The following is a 12,581-nucleotide window of genomic DNA, read 5'->3' as shown; positions in this document are numbered from 1 at the left end:
GTTCTAATAGTTTTAACACATCTACAGGAGTCTAAATCTCTTGTTTTCTTGAGCATCTCCATGTTCAATTCCCTAAGGTACAGCAGTAGGATTGACATGGTTCCTCCTCTCATGAAACTTATACAGGGAATGTAAATGTGTAATTATGACTTTGGGAGTTTTCTATGGAGAAAATGAGCTCTTCTGCATGTGATCTAAAATGCCTGGGTAAATATATACCTGGATGTTTGTAATATCTATCCCTTCTGTCTCTTTCTATTATAATCCAAACTAATGCAAAGGCCCTTGATTGATTACCCTACCTCTAAAATCAACCCATCCAATTCTTTCCTGCAAGAATTCTCTTCCTAAAGCTCTCCTATAAGTAAAAAGCTGATAGAAAGTCTGTGAAGGTTAAAGCAAAGTTTGAAGAACCTCACTAGCCTGTCATCTGGAATCTCCCTAAGTGAGGCCAACTTGAATTTCAATGTTAGATCTTCTATTCCTTTTTCAGATTCCAGCTCAAATCCTATCTACTGTATAACAAATATCATCCCCAGGGCTGCATTCATGGGCTCTTTCCTGTATAAAAAATATTAAGAATTAAATTTTAGGCTAATATTGGCATACATTGGAATCATTATTATAATATTCATTTTTTCTGATTAAAAATTAACATTTAAAACATTTTTGGGGCCCCTTAGTGTATCATGGGTTCTGGGCACAGTGTCTACTGTGTCTAACGGATATGTTGGCTCTGATCATTCGTGCTTCCAATCTATCTTTTCTGTATCACCCCCTCTAGGTGTGTCCATGAAGCTTCACATTCAGCAACCATTCACTACCTCTAAAGTCCTCTTCAAATTTTACATGGAACCTTTTCAAGACCATATATTACATGCACTTTCCCTCTCCACTACATTCCCATCACACTTTGTTTTTCTCTCTCCATTTCCCTGCCACCATCTTTTATATTTTAGAGTTACTGCATGCAGTAACTACTTACTGAGGTCACACTCTGAGCCAGACACTTTGCAGGTGTGTTGAGCCTTTTTTATGTTTATTGTCTAGTGAGGAGACAAATACTAAATATTTCTAAGTATAATGTAATTATAAATATAATGAGTGCTATATGGGAAAAATGCAGAGTACCATGAAAAACTGTCAAGAAGAACCTAATGTAGAGGTTGAGGGAACTTTAAGAAAGTGACATTTAACTTGAGATGTAAAAGATAAATTCCATTAGCCAGATGCAAAGTGGGGAGAAGGCTCTAGATAGGTTTTGTGTGTGTGTGTGTGTGTGTGTGTGTGTGTGAAATCATCTTTCCATGTGTAATATTGAAAGCTCTTTGAACCAGGGACTGGATCTATATCATCTGTGAACTTATATTCTGCTGCATTTTGTATCTTTTCTTATGCTTTCTTGAAGCTAAATATTTATTTGTGCATTAAGAATATGTAACATGGGACTTGCAGTGGTTAAGAATCTGCCTGCCAATGCAGGGGACACGGGTTCGATCCCTGGTCCGGGAAGACCCCACATGTCACGGAGCAACTAAGCCCGTGTGCCACAACTACTGAGCCTGCTCTCTAAAGCCCGTGAGCCACAACTACTGAGCACACGTGCCACAACTACTGAAGCCTACACGCCTAGAGCCCGTACTCTGCAACAAGAGAAACCACCGCAATAAGAAGCCTGTGCACCGCTACGAAGAGCAGCCCCCGCTCGCCGCAACTAGAGAAGGCCCACGCGCAGCAACGAAGACCCAATGCAACCAAGATAGATTAATTAATTAATTAATTTTTAAAAAAGCATATGTAACAGATATTTGAGAGTTAAAGGCCATGTTTTTTTTCAAATAACATAACCATGTTTTAGATGACTGGGGTTACTAAATGTTTTACCTCTTAATGAATAACTCAATACTGTAAGAGCTCCATGTAAATACCACTGCCACCTTCTTTCTTTCTTTGCTAATAAAGCATATTTATTGCTTTACTTGGACTTCACAGGAACCTTTGAGATAATGGAATTACAGTTTGCTACCTCATAACCAAGATACAAATGTTACACCTCAACACAGACCTTCACAAACAGGCAAGCAAATTCTACTTACTCAATTCTACTTATCTAATCTACTTATCCATACTATTAGGAATACGGCAATGTAGGTAAGAGACAAACAACTACTTGTTCAATAGTAGTTATTTATTCATCACATGTAAGTGTCCTTCCAATATCTACTGTGCATGCAGATAGAAAATACTGATAGATCCCATGCTGGGTTGTATAGATAGGAAAGTGAGTTAAGCATGGCTCCTGATCTTATAGGTTGACACCCAAATTCAAGCACTTTGTCCATAAATAGGAAGTTCCATAAGGATATGAGCTTTGCCTACTGAATCATATATTCCCATGCAGTGTTTCACACATATAGTAGGTGTTAACAAATATATCTTGAATAAATACATGACTAGAAAGGAGATACATGGCCATCTTTAAGATCTCACTACAAGGATAAAACAAGAAAGCATTTTATAAGCAATCATTATATAAAGAACCAAGGAATGGCTAATGAAAATATAAGAAAATAGAGAACAGACAAAACAATTATCCAAGTACTATACTCTGAAGTTATTTAGTGATGGAGCCAAGAGCTGAGGGAAACAAGTGATTTGAGAATTATTTTTTTCCTTTGTGCTTTTATGCGGTTTCCAAACTTTCTGCATATCACAATTAAGAAAAATGGCAAATGTTATTTAAAATAAATAGTTGAACCTTTCAAACACTTCACTGGGACAGATTCATAATCATTGGTTCTAAGAGCAGACATGAATCAAATATTTTTGAACCTTCTACCAAAAAAGGACTATAAAAGAGAGAAAAGTTTATTCACTTTCAAAAGAGTTGACTACAATTATACGTCTTTACAAATGAAATATAACTTTTAATGTATAGGGCATATCTTGACAATCCAGTAAGGCACTGATTATTATGGTACATATTAGTGACCAAAGTATCACAAAACTGTAGGCCACTTTTATTTCAGATGGATATTACTCCTCACCAATAAAAAGCTTCCTTCATGAGGCTGAAAATTGAGATAGTATTTTTATAGCTAAAAAAGTGTTTCATTAAACATTTTTTTCTATTAGCAATTTTAACGAGAGCGAATTTTGTTCATGGCTATTTCCCATACTTCGAAGTAAGGACAAAAATGCATGTCTCTCTCTTGCATCATCAGAAAAATAAAATATCTAACAGTTCAGAACCTACTGCTACTAAAAATTGCATGGATACCCAAATTAACCTGTCATCTATTGAGTGCCTTTGGAAAATGTGTCATGCCTAATAAATAATAAACATGCCCTCATCCCCTGAAAGCATTCTTGTTTAAAATACTTTTTAAATATATGTAGTATTTTGAGCCTGCTTCTTATGCATACGTGGTCTTTCTTTTTTCAGGTGATTTAACTAGGGACTTGGTTTTGATTGGTTACTTTGCCAGACTGTTATTCAGGGACATTCTGTCAGGCTACTGAGATGTGTACGACAACCTTTTCTATATGAAGTGGCCTAAGGCCACTACGCCTGAACATCTTCTGTCTCCTCCCACTGATAAAAGTTGCAAAGTACTTTCAGTGAAGAGTTATTATGCCCCTACTTTATAAATTCTTCAATGATGCCTAGCAGGACATCAATGTCATTGGGGCCTGGGCCTTCCTAAGCTGTGGGGCATAGGCACTGCCATCTATTTGGAAAGTGGGTCTCTATATATAGGTCTCTGTATGGCAGGCACAATGTTCTTGCTTAGAGTTAAATATTTGAGAGGGCTTGCTAATGGAGATTATGAAATGATAAAGCCCCTGGGTTGAGGAGACTTCAAGGTTCTATTTTTCTGTGATAGCAGTGATTTTTTATTTTGCTTCTGTTTGGTTTTATTTTGCTTTCTTGTTGCCACTGCTCAGGGACCTATTTTATGGCTTCTGGGTTTTCACTTTGTTCTGGATGGTTACCTTTGCTTCCAGACATATTACTCATTGTGTGCTATAATCAATATCATCATGCAATTTCAGCAAAAGCAAATACAGAAATCATAAATTATAGTGTTTAATCTTTGAAATAATCAAAATTATTTGAATTAGTTTAATAAAAGATATGACCTAAAAGTAAAGGAAAAAGGATCATGGGAAAATAATTAGAAAAAATATTAATTCTGTTTCTAAAGCCATTTCTTTAAAGAATATGTTCCTCCTTGTTTGGCATTATGAGAAAATTTAATTTTCTTTTTGGTTTGCAGTGCTTTGAATTTAAGAAGTCTTGCTTTTACAGAAAATTAGAATCTTAAATATCCCTAGAGATTATCTTATAAGATGCCAAGGGCTAGTGGGAATTTACATGTTCTAAAGTCTTTGTATTATTCAGTATGGGTGTAGAAATACTGGTTAATTTTAGACTTTTTAAAGCTAAACATGCACGTTAATAATTTAAAAGTAGCTATTAAATAAATAGAAATAACATGCAAACTATAAAGTAGACAAACATTTTTAAAAAGAGACAAAACAAAGAAGCAATCAGTCTAAAAATAAATGGAGAAAAAAATGAAGCACTGAAAAAGCTGTACAAATATAATTCACAAAATAAGATGGTACAAACTCCCACATATCACTAAACACAGATGATGTGAATGTACTCAATTTGCCAGTTAAAAGATGAAGACAGTCAAACTGAATCTCAAAAGTACAAAGGCTATATTATTTGGCAGACCAAGATTAAATTAAAAGGTTCTATGATATAAGAAAATACTAACAACACAACAACAAAAAGACGTAAAAGTCTTGTGCAGCCCTGTTAAAACCAGATGAAATAGACTTTATGGGGAAAATATTAGAGACCATATAAAGGTATATATAAAATAATACAGAAGTTCAATTAACCAAAAAAAATTTCTAAAACTAATAACAGGGGCCCAAAATGTAAAAAGCATAAATTGGCAAAACTATAAAGAAAAACTATAAAGAAAAATCAACATCATGGAAGGAGATTATAACAAACGTATAACAAAATGAGTGAGGCTACAAAAGATTTGAATTAACACAATTCCTTGGTGATATATTGAAACTTGCAGCCAAACATATTCTTTCAAGCACACATGTAACAACTGCAAAATTGACCAATACAATAAAGGAGATGTCAACAAACTTTAAAGAATTAATATTTAAAATGGAATATTATTCAGCCTTAAAAAGGAAGGAAATTCTGACATATGCTACAACATGGCTAAACCTTGAAGACACCATACTAAGTGAAATATGCCAGTTACAGAGGACAAATACTGTGTGACTCCACTTATATAATACACCTAGAGTAACTAAATTCATATAGACAGAAAGTAGGATGGTGGTTGCCAGGGGCTGGCAAGAAGGGGAAATGGAGAGTTATTGTTCAATGGCTACAGAGTTTCAATTTGGGAAGAGGAAAAATGTTCTGGAGATGGTTCATGGTGATGGTTGCACAGCAATGTGAATATACTTGATCGCCACTGAACTGTACACTTAAAAATGGTTAAACAGTAAATTTTCTGTTACATATATTTTTATTGAAAAAAAGAGAAATTAATATTATTCAAATCATATATGAGGACCACATTATAGTCAGAGATGTAAGCTAGGTAGATGAAAAGATACACTATATTTTGTGATAGAATCACTATCATAAAGACAACAGTTCTTCCCAAAAGAATCTATAATTTCTGGAATGTTTCAGTTGATTCTAAATTTTGCATAGGAGAGCAAGGCAGAGAATAGCCAAGTGAATTTTGAAAATAAAGAATAAGTCGGGGAGATATGCCCAACCAGATATCTGTACATACTAAAAACTAAATTATTTAAGACATATTAGCACAAGAATAGATTAACGGGCTTCCCTGGTGGCGCAATGGTTGGGAGTCCGCCTGCCAATGCAGGGGACACAGGTTCAAGCCCTGGTCCGGGAGGATCCCACATGCCGCGGAGCAACTGGGCCCGTGCACCACAACTACTGAGCCAGCACTCTAGAGTCCGCGAGCCACAAGTGCTGATGCCCGCGTGCCTAGAGCCTGTGCTCCACAACAAGAGAGGCCACCGCAATGAGAAGCCCGCACACTGCAACGAAGACCCAATGCAGTCAAAAATAAATTAATTAAAAAAAAAAAAAAGAATTGATTAACGGAAGAGAATAGAGAGCCTAGAAGCAGACCCATGAGTACATGGAAACTTGTGATATATAACAGAGATGATCTACAGAGTAGCAGGTAAACAATAGTCAATAAACGATGTTGGGAACACTGGTTATCCATAAGGGAACAACGAATTTAGACACCTACCTAACACTACATGCAAAAAACAACTGAAAGTGGATGAAAAACTTAAATGTAAATGCACAATTTTTAAAGTTTTATGGAAGTAGATGGAGAATATCATTCTAAACTTGAGGAAGGAAAGAAATTCAAATACTTCTGTTTATCATAAGCCAGAAAAACACAAGCCACAAATTGGGTAGAAATATTTGCAAAACATAGAATAATGCAATGTTTAATGTCTACGTTACCTATATAACTCCTAAAAATAAATAGGAACAGAAAATGAACAGAAAGTATGAACAGGAAATTCCCAGATTAAATAATAAAATATTTCAATAAATCAACAAACACATGAATAGAAAAACCTCACTAGTAATCAGAAAAATGCAAATTAAAACCAACATGAGATACCAATTTATACTCATGAGATTGACCAGAAATTTAAAAGTCTGATGATACCAAGCATTACAGAAAACACAGAGCAAGAGAAACTCATAGACTGCTTGTAGGAGAATAAATCATTATAACCACCTTAAAGAACAATGGACTAATATTTAGTAACAGTGAAGATGGACAGTAAACCTACAGTATAAATGGTGAATGAGTGAAAAAAGCCAGCAAAAAATGTATATGAAGTCAATTATTTAAGTTTAAAAATATGCAAGTTAATATACATTGTTTAAGTATATACGAATATAATAAAAATATAAAGAAATGCATGGGAAAAATAAAAAGCAAATTCAGAAAAGGAGGAATGGGAGGAGGATGAAATAAGAAAGAGATACATAGTAAACTTTATATATATTACGTTTTATCTCTCAAGCTGGATGTTATGGATGTTCATTATGTAATCTTTATTATTTTTTCTGTATATTAATACATTTAAAATAAGTGTTAAATGTTTAATAAATTGGCACATATAAAACACCAATATTATTATAACATAAAATTGGTTTTATTGAAAAGACTAAGTTTTTGTAGGGAGGGAACAAAGAGCCACTGGAAAATACAAAAAGAAAAAAACTAGATAAAAAAGAAATAAAGAAAAAGTAAAAGTAGGTGAGAAAAAAGTAAGTATGAAAAATATATTTTTTAGTAACTTTAAGTATGCTAATTTACTTTTAGGTCATATATTCATAAGATATCAATTAATTTGTACTAGATTGCACTGATTGATAAATGAATACAATAAAATGTACAATTAAGTATATTTTGTCTTTAGAATTTCAACATATTATCATTAAATTCATCTCAATGAGAAAACATTGATACTGAAAGGACTGAGAAGTTAGTGCAGAAAAATGTAAACTGGAAACTTGAAATGATTATTTGGAACAGAAGAAAAAACAAATTTAAATGTGCAAACTTTAAGAAACTAAAGAAACATAAAGACACTTAAAAGCAATCATTTCTAAGTACTGATAATATGACTGATTTATTGTTATTTTCTTAATATTTTGGCTGACCTGTATTTTCCAAATTGCCTAATAAACAGCATCTTTAACTCTATTTTTCAAGTTATTTCCAAATGTTACACTTTATTGTGATATCAATATTTTAAGTGATTAAATATGCTAAGGGTATTAGAATGGATATTAATTTGGACTTGGAAAAAGAGAGACTACTAGATACCTGTGAACAGAAACCTTACTGCATTTTCATACTCTCAGTCCTAAACCTAGAGCCCAGAACACAAGGGCTCACTAAATGTTGAGAATGTATATATTATATCATAGAAATATAACTGCTTCTAGTCTAAGATTAGGGGAAAAATCTGACTCTCTAATGTATTTGACTGAGTTGATAAATCTACCTAATTTTTTTCAATGTAATTTAAATTTCTTGTTTTCTTCTTCACATTGTGTCAGAAAACACTTTGGTAAACCCAAACCCATCAGCAATTCTAGGTCACTAAGATTTTCTTTAGTATTTTGTTTTTAACTCACCAGTGTATTGGAATAATCATTTTATCCAATTAGAACCACAGTTAGAACAGAGTGATTGAGATGAAGTTTCAGAGAAAGTCTACTCTCCTGGAGATGTTATTGGGTGTGTACAAGTAATTCAATATTACCTTGGGGCTTGAAGTAGGGGTGGGCCACTGGATGATGACATTTGGCTAAAAACTGGTATAGTGCCGAATAGAACCCAAATATGGTACCTGAGAGCAGTGGTCTCCGAAGTTGGGAGTACACATGCATCCAGTGAGTGCAGAAGAAAATAGCAAAGCTTCTACTCGTATTTAATTTTTAAATAAAAACACAAGAAAGCAAGTTAACTATATTAATATTTGATATATGGCTAGACAGTAGGATTTACACCCAGTCCCTGCATCAAGGGTCATACAGCACAAACTCTCTGAGATATCCTAAGTTAGGGAGGAGAGTCCAATTTCAAACCTTAATACACAGCTACAGTAATCAAAAGAGTGTGCCTAAGGATAGACATACAGAATTGGAATTGAACTGAAAACCCAGAAATTAACCCTTCCATTTATGGTCAACTGATTTTCATCAAGGGTGCCAAGACAATTCAAAAGGGAAAGAACAGTCTTTCAGCAAATGGAGCTGGGACAACTGCATACCCACAGGCAAATGAAATTGAACCACTTCCTCACACGAAACACAAAACTTAACTCCAAATGGATTACAGAATAAATACAAGAGCTAAAACTATAAAATTATTAGAAGAAATATAGAAGTAAATCTTCTTTGATATAAGGCCCAAAACAAACAGTGACACCCCCCCCCCAGAATACAGATATAATCAGAAGTAAAAACTTTTATGCTTCAAAGGACACCATCAAGTAAATAGTTAACACACAAATCAGAGAGAATATCTGTAAACTGTATACCTGATCAGAGACTTGTACCCAGCATGTCTAAAGTATTCTTATGCGTCAATAATAAAAAGACAACCCAATTTAAAAATGAGTAAAGTTTCTGAATAAACATTTCTCTAAAATACATCTACAAATGGCCAATAAGCACATGAAAAGATGTTCAACATCATTAGCCGTCAGGGATTTGCAAATCAAAATCACAATAAGATGCAGATTCATACCAACTAGAATCGTTTACCATAAAAAAGATAGCTAATAACAAGTGTTGGTGAGGATGTGGAGGAATTGGAACTGTCATACACTGTTGGAGGGAAGACAAAATGATGCAGCCGCTTTGAAATACAGTTCTGCAGTTCCTTGAAAAGCTAAACTTAGAGCTACCATATGACCCAGCAATTTCAGTAATATGTATATACCTAAGAGAAATGAAAATATGTCTCACAAAAACTCATACATGAATGTTCATATCAGCACTATTCATAATAGACCAAAGTAGAAACAACCCAAATATCCATCAACTGATGAATGGATAAATAAAATATGGTATATCTATGCAATGGAATGCTATCCAGCCATAAAAACTTTTTTTGTTTTGTTTTTTCCTCATTTGCAAAACCACAATCATAGTTGCTATTTTCAGGGGAAAACTTAGGTATTAAACTGCAAGCTCATAAAATACAAATACCTAAAAAAGTATAAATATCCTCCTAGAATAAATTTTATTGCATTAACTCTTAATATCTTCAAACCTTAAAAAAGACAAGCTTATGTATTATGCCAGGGTCGTACATCAAACAAGGGCAAAGTGGCCGGCAGCTCCCCACAGGGGACACGCCAAAGCCAACGGCAGGCCGCCCTCCTCCTGGGGCTCCACTGGGGAGAACTGGTCTGCTGGTGTTTCAATGTGTCCTATAGAAAAGCATGTTATAAAATGTTGAGGCCAAACATTTATCATACAACAGACCTTACAAAGAGGAGGACTTAAGTCCTAGGTTCTGAAGAACTTGGTTAATCAGGTTTGGGGGGATGGAAAAGAAAAAGGGGCACGGGCGGAAGTCTCCAGAAGCATTTGAAACTAGACAGGTCACAACCTCTGACCTACCTTCAGGCCGCCAGGGTGATCAGTGTGCACAGCTCCCCTGGGAAGCCAGAGGTCAAGAAGCAAAGAGCCGCTCATCTGGGCCAGGTCCCCCAGACTCTTGACAGTCCCCACGACCCGGTGAGCCGTCTGTTCTCGAAGCATGCACACACAAGTTCTTCTAGGAATCCAGAAGCCAGGCCCCTGCCCCGACTTCCATCCCAGGCCAGACAGAGGCATATCGACAGGGCTACTGGCTCCCCCAGGAGCCTGTGGGTGGGAGAGACGTGGCCAAACTTCTGCCTCCCTTTCCATGATGCAACAGATCATTCCAAAACGGCGCAACACTTGCAGGCATTTCTAGAAAGTACAAACACTGGGTAGTCTATGGACCCTGGGAAAGAAGGATGCAAAGGTCTCTTGCCAGGAAAATACACAACTGAGAAGCCTTGGCTGTGATTCCAGGCCTGGGTCCCGGTGGAGGAGCCTGGCTCTGAAGGAGGCCCGGCCCCAGAGCAGAGGCTGGGGAGTAGTGAAGGCGGAGGCCGCCTCTCTGAGGAGCGGCTCGCAGACGCCGGGAGAAACCGCCACCTGTTCCCACCTGGGAGCCTGACCGTGGACCAGGACTCAGTCCCCAGAGCCACGGTGCTGCGACCACTGCCTACCAGGGAGGCCCACTCTGCATGACGGACTGTTTATGTAGCACCAAGAACGTCGCCTTTAATGATCTTCGGTGATTCGGAAGCTTCAGGCCCGGGCTGCACTTGGAAAAACCGAGGGAGGGCCCCCAAGGGACGCCCACCGCCAGCTGGCCTCCGGTGCAAGCGCGCATGCGGCCTCGGACGGCTGGTCCCGTGACTCAGCATCAACTTAAGAGGCAGAAAAGGACTCACACCTGGATCTACAGGTAAATCGTCAAACGCAGGTCTCTTCCCACGGCCAAACTTCCTGAGAAGGTGGTTCGCTGCATCTTGGGAAAAGATAAAAGACTTCTTCGGCTGTTAGCCCTGTGGCTTCTTACATCCTTCTTGCAAAAAGCCTGCCTTTCTCGCTGGGCTCACTGTGGGGCCGGACAGCGAGTCTTGCAGCTCTTTAGAGGGCACGCAGAGGAACTCGGCCTGGGCTCCACTCCCCCAGTTGCAGGAAGACCTGATGCTGCCCAGGTGCTCTAATTTCCCGCCCTCATACGTGATGGACGCCACCTGCGTGAGCGCCTCTTCAACTGAAGCCGGCGGTACGCATGCTTCACCCGCGCCTGTGATGGTCTGCTGTCCCATTCTCTCTGTCCTTTACAAGTGTCACTAGTGAGGTGACGTGGTAAAATTCCGCTTCCTCCTACGCTCCTTCCTCCGCGAGGTCTTTGTTAATGACCAGCTTTCGGAGTCTCAGAGAGTTTTCAGCACGGGCTCCAAACAGGTGCGCTCGCTGTGGGTTAAACAGGCACCGGTTGCACCCTTGTCAGAGTCCAGGTCGGAGTCAGCCTGGCGCGAACGGTACAGGAAGGATTTCGGATCCCTACAGGGCATCTGGCGGGTGGTGAGGAAGTAGGCGCCGTCTACGTTGGACGCGATGCGAGACGCTGGGGCGGGGGCGGGGGCGGGGGCGGGAAGCCGGGCGCTGCTGCGACTGCGCACCTTCCCCCCACCAGCGCCCCCAGGAGGCGTCTGGAGGCCCGCAGTGATTCTCCATCAGGATCCCAGCAAGCCCCGCCAGAGCGCCGCAGAGTACACGTTGGTGGGTGGCGGGGAGGAGGCAAAGGTGGTCAAAAGGTACAAACTTACGGTTATAAAATAAATAAGTCCTGGGAATATAATTAATATACAGCATGGGGCCTACAGTTAATAATACTGTATTGCATATTTGAAAGAAAAAGTAAGTAATGAAGCACTGGTGCATGCTACAGCATGGATGCACTCTTGAAAACATTATGCTAAATGAAAGAAGACAGTCACAGAAGACCATGTGTTGTACAATTCTATTTACGTAAATGTCCAGAATAGACACATTTATGGAGACAGTAGATTACTGGTTCCCTAGAGTTGAGGCAGGGGCATTGGGGAATTATTGCTAATGGGCACAAAATTTCTTTTGGAGGTGATGAAATTGTTCTAAAATTGACTGTGTTGATGGTTGCACAACTGTGTGAATATACTAAAAGCCACTGAATTGTACACTGAAATGAGTCAACCATATGGTCTGTGATTTACATCTCAATAAAAAAGTTGTTAAAAATAACACTGTTTTCATCATAGTATAAAAGGTTACCTCATAAGATAACATTTATTTACAGATCATGTTTATTTAATTTTTATCACACCTTTCTTAATTTCTGTTTTTGTGC

At 37.9% G+C, this 12,581-nt stretch overlaps 1 protein-coding gene across 1 annotated transcript in view; it reads right to left on the bottom strand.

Moving 5' to 3' along the window:
• HDAC9 (histone deacetylase 9) overlaps positions 1–12,581 on the bottom strand; it is a 575,085-nt gene that overhangs the window by 329,670 nt on the left and 232,834 nt on the right. Inside the window, exons 13-17 of the mRNA XM_036862952.1 lie at positions 11,685–11,904; positions 11,262–11,522; positions 10,954–11,210; positions 10,265–10,510; positions 9,952–10,071 (exon numbers count right to left, since the gene is read on the bottom strand). Coding sequence (XP_036718847.1) covers positions 9,952–10,071; positions 10,265–10,510; positions 10,954–11,210; positions 11,262–11,522; positions 11,685–11,904 — 1,104 coding nt within the window. The remainder of the gene's footprint in view (positions 1–9,951; positions 10,072–10,264; positions 10,511–10,953; positions 11,211–11,261; positions 11,523–11,684; positions 11,905–12,581) is intronic.

This window comes from Balaenoptera musculus, chromosome 9 (genome assembly GCF_009873245.2).
Source record: "Balaenoptera musculus isolate JJ_BM4_2016_0621 chromosome 9, mBalMus1.pri.v3, whole genome shotgun sequence".
Classification (NCBI taxonomy): Eukaryota; Metazoa; Chordata; class Mammalia; order Artiodactyla; family Balaenopteridae; genus Balaenoptera; species Balaenoptera musculus.
This window is presented reverse-complemented; position numbering and strand designations above follow the sequence as displayed.